Below are 13,215 nucleotides of genomic sequence, written 5' to 3'. Positions count from 1 at the left end.
GAATTACCTCTTTCGCGTTCTCTTCTGCAAGTGCCCAGCTTTAAAAACATCGGCGATTTTTCCTCCCTTCCAACAACTCTTGGAATGTCCGCAGATCATCAACGATATATTTATTCTAATCCTCAAGGAGGATCGACAACCTCTTATGAGTATCAAACATATCCTACACAAGCTTACGTGTCGGCACCACCTCCTCAGGCTCCTCCCCGGCCGATACGTTCTCCCATCACTCAGTTTCATTCGCAACACCACCAAACAACTTTTGCGGCATCGTCTTCATATACACAACAAGCGCCCTATGCGCCTGCTCCATCATACTCTCTTCCTCAGTCGCAGCCTCAATGGCAGCCTGAAACCTGGTCCCCTCAATTTGGGACCTTTCAACCTACATCCATCACGGCAGACGTGGCGTATACCCCAAATGCAGCCCGCCCGGAGCCAGTTTCTCAGACCACCCATGCAGAGGCACGATCGTATGCCGCTGGTCCATCCAATCCACCACTTGTTGAGAATCGCCGCCCAGAGGAACGCTATCCCCCTGCCCCTGGGTCGGCTCATGCATCGCCTATTCAAAAGAGTAAGAGGCGGGACAAGGAGTCACCAGTCCTGGCTCCAAGTCCAATTATCAATCCTAGTTTAGATTTTGGGAAGGTACGTCCTACAGTCATCCCTTTGCGGTCAATATCTGACCTGTTAACAGATGGTAGAGTCCTACGGTATGATACTCGAGGGTACCAAATCCCTGGCGTCCGTGGGAGTTCCTGCGCGGCTCCCACCGCCTGAAACCATGGAACGTATGATCCAGTCCGCGAACTACGGAAGACAAATGTTACAATCAGCAGTTGCGCAGTCAAACCCTGACACGAGGCCATCTACTGGCGGTAGCGACAAGGAAACTCCGGCTATAAAGCGGCAGGTGAATCGTCTGCCATGGGGAATATACTAAAATGTTGATGCTTCCTTTTCTGTACTCAGAAGGCCGAGGAACATGCTCAGGAAGGACAAACTTGCCTTGGTTGCAACGCAACCTCGACCCCTGAGTGGAGGCGTGGCCCCCTAGGTTAGCGCGGTTTCATTTGTAAGCCACATGCTTCGAGCTTATATTGGTTTAGGCCCTCGAACCTTGTGCAACGCATGTGGCCTCGTGTATGCTAAACTTGTACGTCAACATAAACCCTCTGATTCTTGTTATCATGTTTTATTTCAGCTGAAAAAACGGGCACGAGGGGAACGGTCCCGCGGGGGTAATAGCAAAGACCTAGGATCTCATAACACCATGGAGGACTCTGTTATTGCGTCCAGTGGTGGAAGTGATGATGACGATTCTTATGGGTCACAAGACCGCGACCTAGGTGATCATATACGGAGAGTGTGAAGTTGGACCCGTGATGCTCTAATCTGTCCAGCCTGCTTCTCGCCCGCCTTCCTTACTATTTTTATCAACGGCTGGACCTTTCAATGACATGACAATAGTTTTTTCCGGGTTCGAGGGGCTCCTCAGTACGCGTCAGGGTTGGTGTGGCTCCACTTTGCAGTGTCTGTTATGGTGATAAGGTTACAGATTCGTCAATCTCATTTCTCTTAGTAATTCGCATCACGGCGTTTAGTTAGGTTAATCGGTCGAAGCGAAGGAACTAAGAATCTATCGTTCGACATCACAGTTTTTGGTCCACGTTGTGCACCTATCGGTGCCTCTTCAACAGACAAATGAATTTCAGATGGCAAGGCTCCGCTGCTTCACTTGACTGCGAGTTGCGCATCTTAGGTATTTTATTAGCTGGACACTCATTGGAATTCCAGCGGTGATCACAAACCGGAATTACATCACCAGTAGCGCTTCACTGGCACCTATTGGCACCTCCTACTGCCTCCCAGATAGTAGGGACGATATGACAAAGTTGCAATTTTTGTGGCAGACTTCCAGCACCGCAAGGAATCAATTGACCGACCGATGACCATCGATCAAAGGCCGCGACCCTTTGTTGCGGCTCATCCTCATCAGAGTCATCACACGTAGTAAGACATTCATCGGATACTAAGCTTGTTTGATCAACCTACTTTCATGCACAAAAAAAACACCATTTTCTCATACATTCCTATATTTTGTTTTGTCATCATATTGTCCGTCAGGACAACAACAGATTAATGTTGTTTTTTTCTAACAAGTACTATTCAAGTTGCCTAGTACTAAGTAGCTCGTACATCCCTACATCACGTGCATCACTTCGTCTGGCACAAATCTTGATGCCCCATGCATGAACTCGAATGAATACCATCTGACAAGCAGTCGATGAGAGAGTTGTCAGGCCGTGATAAGGGGTTTTTGTAATGCTCACAGCATCCAGCGGCTTTGGAACAGGTTGTATTTTGTGCCCTCGAAATGCCGAGCGGACTACGAAATCGGTCAATGTGGGTGCACGAACTGGTGACAACATGCCGTCAGTGGTGCTTAGTGGGGAACAGAAGAATTAATATTCTGTACTTACTTATCATGGGTGCCTCGTGCATAAATGAAGAAAACGTGGCCATAGTATGGTACAGCCGATACTCACATGACATCACTAAACTGACGCGCTGGGTCAAAATTACCTCGTTGGCCTGGAAGTCCTTAATATGACGACGACCTTCGCGGGCGATAACACTGCTTGCTTGCTGGACATATAATAATCATGCAGGGTTGCACCAAAAGTTTTTTTAGACACGCGGGCTGTTTTCTCTCATGTCAGCGAGGATTATTCGCTCCACTATTCGCCGTCGTGACATACCTTCGCTGTGATTGCTGTCCACGCGTTAAACCTCGAGCGTGATATGTTCGCTGCCGCCTGGACGCAGAAGGTTGGGCTGGCAAATTTAATGACATGAATATGATAAATGCACAGGGGAACTGCAGTGGAAAATATCGGCAACCAGTAAATATCATAATCAGAACAGTGATCGTTAATGCATGCGACCTGACCTGAGGATGGTTTCGAGCATTAAACAGCTATTGACAGGGATGCGTGCACGATGGCAGTCAGTGACTGCCATCAACGGGCTACTCCTCGGTGTTTCATTATTCTTCTCATAATGCGGTGGTATCGCCCATTGCACTGGCCAAGTTGTCGGATCCGCAGTATTAGACGGCGCAGTTATGCCCCATGAGTCTGTTTCGCTTGAGAGGTACACGTAGAAAGTTGTTTCGTTGGATGATGATGCCGCAATAACAGGCATCATATCGAGAGACAAGTTCTGATGTCCCAGAGGACGCGCCGTTGAGCGGGGCATCGCGGAGTTTGTCGAGTCCCCTGAGGACTCAACGGATCAGTCGGGTTGTCCAAGGATGCTTCCATTGGGTGTCAGCACAAGGGCTACGACACATTCGCGCGTGATAATTATTGAAGATCATCACCCTTTTCTCGGATGCATCTGACGTCCCTCAGACCTTAAATGCGGGTAACCTCAAGCACGCATCCAGGAGGATAGTGGTGAAGGGAACCAACGACTGACTGGAATAGCACGACTGAGGGTTTAGTAACAGCATGTGAAACCTAATCAAAGAGCATGTTCCATACCGGCTTGCGGGGAACGCAGTGCATACATTCGGCCGAGTCCGGTGGCATAATCTGTTCAGTGAATAATTAGAACATTGATGAAGTATTGTACGAGTGCCAGCCTTCTGATCCAGTCGAGGATAGCCCATGATCTCCCTTGATTCAAATACTTGCACTGCCTCATGGAGAAATGCTTTTCAGACACAGTATCAGTGTCAACAGAGGAGGGAGTAGAAAGCATCCATTAATAAGTTTATCTTTTCAACTTTTGGGGTCCTATACGTGAGCAGCCCCAGACCCCCCGCAAGATATGGCACCGCCTCGTGAAGTTATTATGTAGCTCCCAATTTTAAACCTCCTCCGGATCTGGTCGACGGAGACCGTTACTGCCAGTGAAGAGGGTGAGAAAACTCCCCGACAGCATCGACGAGATCGACGAGAATGAGCGGTCATCGACCCGTAGTATATGCAGTCGCAAATGGATCGGCGCGTATACGATCGAAAACTCATGACGAGATTATGTCCAAATAGGGTCGTAGTACGGTCTCAAAGGATTCCACTCTGAAGCAAAAAAAAATCGATTAACGCTATAAGGTCAAGGTGATGTGAGATCACAACTCACATGCACGATTTAAGCCGGGTATCGAGATACCACCAGGTGATTGCCGAGGAGGCAATGCGAATTACAGTTGGGCGTTCTCTGGATGCTGAATCCTGTGTGAGGAAAAAGGAAATCTGAAACAAAGAAATCGCGTGTGAGTACGAGAAGTACGGCTCGCAATGATTTAAATTAAGTATTCTTGGTAAATAAACCTGAGCAGCCGCAAATTGAATATCATTTACGTACTTATCCACTGCCACTTTCATTAAGAAAGGATAAAGAATGTTTGAGTAAATGAATATGGATATGTAAAACTTACCGGCAGAGAAGCCGTGTTAATTACACAACTAGGGCCGTGACCCTTGTGTGAGTGAGGGTCTGGCACCATACGTACGATATTGACGTGCTTGGGTCCCAGCTGATACAATTGGGTTGGCTGAAGGATAAGTTCAGAAAGATACATGATTCACATACCGCATCCTTTGTTATGGATTCATTCAAGGTAGAAGGACCTTGCATAATTGCGAGATGCTCTTTGGATTTTGCTAACTGTTATAGACTAATTAGTCTAGTCGAAGCATGGCGTTAACAAGGATGCATGCTGGGGTTCAAAAGAGAGGCGTGTCAAACCCTGGGGTTCAACATCGGCTTGCGGAAGGCGGTATCCCAGACCAGCGTTCGGAACTATGCGTGACGGATGTGTATATCACATATTACAAATTTAAATTAGCACTCACTGTTGACAACCAATCACAAACCATGCCCAACGTTCTTGTGCATCATTTGCCTCACCCCTAGTAAGAAGCACACGCCTACTCAACTCTTTGCATGCATCACAAAGAATGCACCGAAAATAAAAGGACCTAGAAGTTGGTATGGCTGGATAAAGGGTTTTGTTGGTTATGTGCTGAGGAGCAAGCGGCTGCCGCCGGATTCCAGGCTCCGTCAAGAGACGTACCATGACTGTGGATCCGAACTATGCACGAATGTGAAATTCGCCTCATCGGCAGTCATCGCCGATTGCAGTGGACTCTTGTCTCCGAGCCGTAGCACCCAGTAAGACAACGTCCAATGAGTACTCCTGGCATGACAGAAAAGAACAGTCCTGCCTAAAAAAAGCTCGCGCACATAATATCTAATTGTCACAAAAACCCAATCAGAGATTTTTTTTTCACGACTACTTATACTTCTTCGATTCTGTTATCTTCGTCGTCATCATCATCATCTTGGTCTCCAACACGCACCACATCGCACCCATCGACCGTTTCTGCGCTTTCGTCGCCTTTCAAAAGCTGGACGAGGCGCTCAATGTGCTCAGATACCTGAATAGTCTATGAGAAACTTTTGATCAAAGGACGAATTGTAAGCAGAAACAGACCTTGTCGACGGTCTCTTCCATGTGTGCCCCTCTGACAATCTCATACACTCCATGATCCCTGAGGTAGTCTCGGCCCCATCGCGTGGTGCATAGAAGCAGTAATGTTTCAACATGCGTCAAGCGCAAGACAGGATCCGGATCTCGCTTCTTCGTGGATGGAAGGAACTGAAGTGCAGATGGCAATTTTTCTTGGTCCTGGAAGGCACAACATCAGCAGGTTTGGGCTGTCTACTACTGCGATCGTACTTCTAGATCAAGTTCCTCTGGGCCTGCTAGCGGTAGCAAAATGTAGGGCAGTGCATCGATACCCGGGGCAGACAATGTTGACGGAGGAACGACAACAGTTTCAGTATCAGGAGATAATATTGCTCGGTGAACTTGTGAAGAAAAAACGCAGTTCCTGTGATCGAGGCATTAGATACACTCAATGTCAAAGCAGGGAAGATGTCCTACTTCAATGTCGAGGCCACACCACCACGTCGTATTGTGTCTTGATGTTCAGTGAACGCGACTATTTTAGCGAGAGGATACTCATTAGTACTATTGGGGTTCAAAGGATCTGTTGGTCGTGAAGTGATGAAAAACGTGCGACCAGCCGGAGACTAGTCATTATGGCTTTAGTGTCAAGATGTAATTGATTCTAGAGAAACTGACTGTGCTGATATTGGCAAAGACACTGGCGAGGAAGTGCAGCTCTCCTTTCCGTTTTCTGGAAGCTCTATCTCCGGAAGGATCCATCGATGCACCTTCTACGAATGCTTCGATAAGGAGCGGTAAGGCGAGGATATCCTGTGGTTCTCCTGGTGGATAAGGCACTGGCGCAAAACAGGTTCCAGAACGGGCCAGAGTTGGGAAAAAAGAACTCGGTGAAGATGGTGTTTTTAATATGGGTACATTTAAGGCTAAAAGAGCTGTGCATGGTGAAGATGAGGCAGTTAGATTGGAAAGCAGCATGGATGCCAGATCTGCAAGTATGGAATCTGCGTTCTACGAAGCGGTAAGACATTGCGAAACAAACATGACGTAGAGCACAAACCAAGATATATGATACCAAGAAAGTGAGAAAGGCTGGTTCCGATAAAAATGGTACTAGCAATGGTGAATCGGAGAGATTGACCAATGCACGGAAAGCATCGTGCGCAACCGCCTGTGACCATCATCGCTTGATCACAATTGAAATAGGTATACATACGAGTTGATCCCGACATAAAAGCTTAAGATCACGGATGATATCCGTTTCCTTCGGTTTCTGTAAGCCTGTTCCCCCGAGGCCATGGTAAAAAATGTTTCTATGCGGAGATCCTTCTAGTGTTTGCCCGAGCAGATTTGACAAGGCTATTTGTCGGACTTGTGGGTTCTTATCCCTTAAGAATGGGATGAGCTGCAAGTAAGTCAACACTTTGATTTAGTTGTCCATCAAGACACGAACCTCCTTTAGTTGTGCCTCCATTGTACAACATCCATTATTACTATAATTCCCACGAGTGCTTAATGGATTGCGGACGATTACGTAAATGTCCTTGAACAGAAGTTTGGACTACTTAGGTTGGACCGTCATCAGAGACGGTGCCATTGAAGCCATTAGCGAGCGCGTAAGTAGTCTGCAATGTCTTGTTACAATATTACGCGCTCGGCGGAACAACTACTAGACTTGCATGAAGACGCTGCACCATCTTTCTCAGTCCATCTCTATCCCGACCACTGGACACTCAACAACGGATCCAAATTCCTGTATAATAATCCTATCGCAGTGCGTTACTGAATTTAAGATGCAGAAATTGTGCTAACCATCAATAGTCAATACTTGATGACGTTAGAGCGCACCGTATACCGGTTGACTACCTTGAACTTTTCGACTCTGCACGCGTGCCATTCTATGATGGTGAGTAGCCGGTCATCCGTACAAGGTCCTTAATTCATGATTTCGTTAGGCTGCATGCTTGTGGAGCTACTAGACTACCGCCCAAAGAAAGCAAAGGACCCACCTCTCGAGAAACCTGAACGGAGCCGTGTTGCTCTGCACCCGAATGATGAGACTCTCTGGGCGAATCTATGTCTCATGAATCAACGTTCAGGCAATAAGTTCACAGACACGGAAGTACTTGAACTTGAAGCACAGATACTAGTATGTTATATTCGTGACATTTTCTGCCATATCTCATCCTCGTCGTTGTAGCTACAAACAGCACCTCCCCTATGTCTTGACCCAGACCCACATTTAACCCGTATCGCGAATCATACCCTCAGAGTTTCTACTCCAAGTATACCCATCTCCTTGAAACGCAAAGCAGCTACTATTACGCCCGAGGAAGATGAGTCCGACAAGACTCGTCGGGCCAAGATCATGCAGTTCATGAACCAGAGACAAAATCGTTCTCACGCCCCAAGGTATTTCGTATTGTTCCAAAGTATCCTCTTCTTACTCACCTTCACTTAGTTATCGGATATTGGATGCAATCCGTCGCGTCAAGGAAGTTCGCATGGCGGTTGGATTGGAAACACAGCCTTATCTCAAGGCCCAATTGGCACAAGCTGCCGCTCAGGCTCAAGCACAAACTCAGACTCAAGCTCAAGCTCAAGTAAATGCCCAAGGCCAAAATCAAGCACAGAGCCAAAATCAAACACAAGGCCAAATACCAGCTCCTGTGCCTACGCCGCAACCCCAGCCCGCTCAATTACAACCTACTCCCGTCTTGGCTGCGCCCGCACCGGCGCCAACACCAACTCCCCAGCCAGTTGCTGACCAGAAACCCAAGCCAACAAAGAAGAAAGCCGATGCGACGCAGGCTTTTCAAATCACCCCCGAGGTGTCACGCTCTTCCGCTACTCCTGCCCCACACCCCACGGTAAACCAGCTTCAATCACAGCCACGCCACGCTACCTCCCCATCACCCCGTGTAAGCGCGCCTTCACCGCTCCCATCTGTACAGTCACCTGCACAAAGGTTCACACAATCACCACGCCCTTCACCATCGCAAGCGCCGCACTCCTCACCTCTCGCAGCTGGCTCACAACTTCCCCCAACAACACACCGCCCTCAACCCGCCCCTCAATTCTTCGCAATTGCTTCACCGCAAGGTTCTCAACCCAAAGCTGCTACCCCCCAGGTGGCTTATCCATCTCAGTCGACACCTTCCCCTGCACAAGCCGGGCAACAGGTTGGTGCAACGCAGCTGGCTGCTGGGCAACATGTGATGCAGCAGCATCCTCAAACTCAAGGTCACGCTCAAGGGCAGATGTATCAGCTTCAACAAATGCAACAGATGCAACTGCACCAACAAGCCCGATTGGCTCAGCAGGTTCAGGCGCAGGCGCAAGCTCAGGCTCAGGCGCAGGCTCAAGCTCATGCTCAGGCCCAAGCTCATGCTCAAGCCCAAGCTCAAGCCCAAGCTCATGCTCAGGCCCAAGCTCACCCCCATGCCCAGGCTCAAGTTCAAGTTCACCACGCACAACCTCATCAGGCCCACCAGGTACAGGTGCAGGCACAGGCACAGGCTCAAAACCAGCCACAAGCTCACGTGCAAGCCGGACGTATGACACCGCAGAATTCACAATCGCGAAGCCCCTTGCCGGGACATCCTGCGGTTCGAAACAGCCCGATGCTCCAGAACCAAGCCAGAGGTTCACCCATGCTCCAAAATCAGGCCAGAGGCTCACCCATGCCCAATTCTAATCCGCTCCCACCCCAACCTGCACAAGCTGCACAGCACCCGGGCATGTCACAGCAGTATAACTTTCCAACAATGCCGTACAGACCGCCTGGGCAGGACCAGCAGCAGCAGCACCCAATGATGTATCAGATGTATCCATATATGAGCTATCCCATGCCTGGACGATTGCAGCCGAACTATCCTCCGTGGGGTGTTGGACGGGGAATGCCAAATCAGGCTCAGGTGAATGGGCAAGCAGCAGCAGGGATGCAGCAGCAGCAGATGCAGATGCAGATGCAAATGCAAATGGCAAAGCCTACACAGGGAGCAGGACGGTAGTATGATACTTGTATTGTTATTTGTGTTTCTAATAATGTACTACTGCGGTGTTGTGTGGATTGCTTGTATGTATGGAAGGCGGACTACAGTAGGCTTATTCGACAGTAAGATAACATCTATGATACATTTTTATTCTCTTTGATCAATGATCATCTGGATTTCGATTTCAATTACAATGCCGTGCATGCAGTCGTGGACAGCATATCATACGAAAGATATTAGGGGAATTTTTCTTGTCGAAATCAAACCGCGTGAAAACCAATATCTCTAGTGTCCTGACATCCCTCATGTCATGAATAGATCTAGCTGCATCCACGACTTGTGTGCGATTGTGATCCGACATGATTATCTCACACTCCCCACCATGCTGCGCTAACAAAAGTGTACCAAAACGCTGTCCATGGCGAGCGATCAACGTTGTTTCCAGAGCTGCGCCAGCATTAGTACTGTTAGTCTACTCGAAGTAGGCAACAGAGCACGGACGACAACTGCCAGGTCGAAGTCTGAGTCTCCATCAAACACAACAGTGCTTAGTGGATCTTATAGAGAAGATGAGCCGGTTGATTTGAAGTTTCACCCGCGAGGGTTGAGGTTGACCATATTCGCGTTTGCGCATGAGTAGTTTTGGGCTTGTGCGAGTCGGGTGCATCATCATAGCGTCGAAGTGAGGCGCTGCATGCTTCACTTCGTATACAAGATATGAACGAAGGGTTGGGTACGATGTCCTGAGCATCAATAGTATCAGCATGTTTACGAATTATGGACATCATCAGCACCTTTTCCGCATTGTGAAGAGCTTCAGAATGAAGGTTTCATTCCAAATTTTCCCTTACTGCGACACAGAGGAACTCGCATGAGTTCAGCCTGATCCTGCTGAATAAATTTCAACTTATAATTTCTCGCAACAGTCTCCTAGCCCTTTGAGACACAGTGCGCAGTGCAGTTTTTTCTTCTTGAAGGCTAAAAGACCTCAAAGAGTAAGTCTTTGTTCAAGTTCATCTGAAAACTTCAAATACTCACTACTAGTGAACCATTCGAACCAAACTGCAGGTTCGTCGATTACGCTCATCATATATTGGTAAAATTCGACGGCTTCGGTCACCCAATATGTGCGAAGGAACGTGTTGCACCATATTTTATTGGCAATTTGCCATAGAGTCGAAGTCCCAGCTGAAGAACTGTTCAGTGTAGGGTCAACAAGTGTTTTCCTAGAGAATAAGTCAGTAGTATTGTCGTTGAGTCTATCAGCGACTTCGCTGTGCTTTTTCACCCTCCGCTATCCTTTCTTCCTTGCCTTGCTCAAGTATAACTGTGATAGACTGGAGCCAAACCTTTCATCGGTCATCTCTACTGACAATATTGGGAGAAATTGCAGCAGATTCGACACCTATGGTAGGTTCGAGTGCCTGTCTAAGTTGTGGTCCGAGACAACAGCTGCACGATCCTGTCGTTCGAGGTGATGATGAAGGACCTATCAGAGGATATGGTGTGTCGATTGAGCGAGTGTGACCGGTGCAAAGTTCAACAGGCTGGTCTCCATTCAACGAGTTCCAAAGTTTGAGTGTTTTATTGTCTAATGAGACAGAGACAAGTTGTTGGCCATCAGGTGACCACGTAACTTGCATCCGAGAGACAGTAATCTGGAGAAGGAGCTCGATGTTATCCGTGCGCCACACCGGATGGCCAGAGAGTAATTGAAGCCCATCCAGGCATGCGCGTCTCAAGCAACGGTTTCATAGTCGACTTCAACATCTGCACAGTGGTTCCAGATAGGATGTTAACAATTTTTCCCTCTCCACTTGTCTTGAGGAGAGAGAGGTGGTGTCACGGTGAACCTGTCTATGCAAAAGAACCTAAGGTGTTGATTGTCGAGAAAAGACCTTAGACCACCAGCGACAGCCTGAGAATGTTTAACTGATTCGAAGCGGAAGAATAGCACCAAGGACTCCACGCCCAGTCCATTGGGACTCGGATGTGACCAATGGCCACCCTTGGCAGCACTTTTGCACTGTTCTCACGGTCTGTTAGACCTGGTTTCGTTGTAGGACGAAACCCATCTCTGAGACCTGCCTCTCCCCGGGGCCTCCCCTTCAACCCCCTCAAGAGGCTCAACAACACCCTCGCAGGTCACCCCATGGACTCGTCCGTTGTCGCTGGAGGGTAGTCCACTCCGGTTCTAGAGGCCTCTCTGAGAGCCCTCAACTTCATGTTATACAAACCTCCCCGCCGTCGTCAGTATAACGACCCTCTCGTAGCCTCCCATCATTTATGACATTACTTATGTTGTATTTTCTCCGGTTCTAGAGGCCTCTCTGAGAGCCCAACATGTTATATAAACCTGTCCCGCCGTCATCGGTATAACGACCCTCTCGTAGCCTCCCATTGTTTATGTCATTACTTATGTTATGTTATGTTGGGTTAGGTTATTCCCTCCATCTAATGCTTATGTTTGATGAGAATCATGAAATCTCCGTTGATTCAAGTTTTCTGAGATATAAGAAGTCTTGGCAGTGTGATCATTTGTCTGAGGATTTCATTCCTGTGCAACATTCTTCGTGATCAGGTGAACATTACGAACGAGACAAAAGCAGGCTGTGCAGCCGCTATACTGATATTGACATAAAAGATTACAAAACATAGTAGCTACCAATGTGAGGTATAACAGGGAGTCACGACACAGCAACAAGATGATGGGGATAGGCATGAGCAAAATATGACAGGACACCATAACGACGGGGAAAACATAGACATGAATTTAAGAAGTAAGGTGGGCGTTGGTTAAGGGGGAGGTGCTCGCGGGGGGTTAGTTGCATCACGAATGGATCGTGGCACGGCGTCACGGACATAGGGATCCTCACGGTCTGTCCACCTCGACTCGTAGTATCTTCTGTCTTGGGGGTATCCTCCATTACGATAAGCACCTGCACCAACTGGACGATAGGGAGCCAATAAGTGCCCACGCTCATCACGGTCCTCGCGTCGACTATATTCAGCTTCGCGAGCATAGCCTGGATCAAATACAGGGCTATACCTGCTTGGGTATGAGCGTTCCTGCTCACCGTGACCAAAAAGATCCGATACAGGAGAGCTATCCCGAGTATTGAAATCACTCTCCGGATGTGGGTAACCACTAAGGTGGCGGGGATGACGAGAATCACGCGGGTAAAAGGTATCGTGGGGGTGAAGGGAGTCACGGTCGGTAATTGGAGTGACTTCACGCTGACTCTGGACCTCGCGATGACGCACACGGTAACGTTGGTCGTATGGGTGCAGAGGGTCACGAGAATTGCCATGGGAAGGATGACGAAGGTCATATTGAATATCATCCCGTGGGTCAGGAGGGGCACCACGAGGGTCGTGCCAAGCAGGCTCACGAGGGTAATGGAGAGGCTCACGAGGGTACTGGAGAGGCTCACGAGGGTTGTGTGAAGGCTCATGAAGGTTGCGCGGTGGGTCATGCAAGGGATCCGAGTTACGAGGAATCTGGGTACCAGGGGCATCACAAAGAGGTTCCGGATCACGAGGAGTATTGGGATGAGGGACGTCAGGCTCTAAGTCACGAGGAATATCGGAGCGAGGGACATCACGAAGAGGTTCTGAGTCATGAGGACTATCGGAGCGAGGCACATCACGAAGAGGCGGAACCTGGGGACGAGGGACATGAAGAGGCCGTTGGTTTGGAACAGTAGGTGCGACAGCAGGAACTTGTTCTTCCTC

At 48.5% G+C, this 13,215-nt stretch overlaps 5 protein-coding genes across 5 annotated transcripts; 3 read left to right on the top strand and 2 right to left on the bottom strand.

Annotated features, from left to right (window-relative positions):
* Positions 1–84: 84 nt before the first annotated feature.
* On the top strand, positions 85–1,375 carry HD556DRAFT_1238204 (uncharacterized protein; the record flags this gene model as incomplete). Its single annotated transcript, XM_041297960.1, has 5 exons — positions 85–651; positions 701–916; positions 976–1,060; positions 1,113–1,159; positions 1,208–1,375. 5 exons carry the CDS (start codon positions 85–87, stop codon positions 1,373–1,375), a joined length of 1,083 nt encoding a protein of 360 aa, XP_041159604.1.
* A 793-nt stretch (positions 1,376–2,168) lies between these two features.
* On the bottom strand, positions 2,169–3,264 carry HD556DRAFT_1308838 (uncharacterized protein; the record flags this gene model as incomplete). Its single annotated transcript, XM_041300200.1, has 5 exons — positions 2,169–2,276; positions 2,337–2,422; positions 2,553–2,652; positions 2,766–2,841; positions 2,957–3,264. 5 exons carry the CDS (start codon positions 3,262–3,264, stop codon positions 2,169–2,171), a joined length of 678 nt encoding a protein of 225 aa, XP_041159603.1.
* A 1,602-nt stretch (positions 3,265–4,866) lies between these two features.
* On the bottom strand, positions 4,867–6,893 carry HD556DRAFT_1479779 (uncharacterized protein; the record flags this gene model as incomplete). The annotated part of the gene is made up of 7 exons (XM_041308601.1): positions 4,867–5,453; positions 5,510–5,704; positions 5,756–5,909; positions 5,963–6,111; positions 6,164–6,496; positions 6,546–6,656; positions 6,702–6,893. Coding segments are annotated over 7 exons (1,275 nt in total), but the record flags the coding sequence as incomplete, so codon positions are not given.
* Positions 6,894–7,115: 222 nt separating this feature from the next.
* On the top strand, positions 7,116–7,946 carry HD556DRAFT_1238218 (Spt20 family-domain-containing protein; the record flags this gene model as incomplete). The annotated part of the gene is made up of 4 exons (XM_041297962.1): positions 7,116–7,259; positions 7,307–7,391; positions 7,441–7,634; positions 7,686–7,946. The coding sequence occupies 4 exons, from the start codon at positions 7,116–7,118 to the stop codon at positions 7,944–7,946; spliced, it is 684 nt and encodes a 227-aa protein (XP_041159601.1).
* On the top strand, positions 7,923–9,728 carry HD556DRAFT_519817 (uncharacterized protein). Its single transcript, XM_041310849.1, has one exon. It carries the CDS (start codon positions 7,990–7,992, stop codon positions 9,496–9,498), a length of 1,509 nt encoding a protein of 502 aa, XP_041159600.1. The 5' UTR covers positions 7,923–7,989; the 3' UTR covers positions 9,499–9,728.
* Positions 9,729–13,215: the final 3,487 nt, after the last annotated feature.

This window comes from Suillus plorans (genome assembly GCF_016647745.1).
Source record: "Suillus plorans strain S12 chromosome Unknown HD556scaffold_32, whole genome shotgun sequence".
NCBI lineage: Eukaryota > Fungi > Basidiomycota > Agaricomycetes > Boletales > Suillaceae > Suillus > Suillus plorans.
This window is presented reverse-complemented; position numbering and strand designations above follow the sequence as displayed.

What these genes read in the sequence shown, in the direction of transcription:
- HD556DRAFT_519817 (XM_041310849.1), top strand. Translation starts at nt 7,990, where the DNA reads ATGGCGGTTGGATTGGAAACACAGCCTTATCTCAAGGCCCAATTGGCA.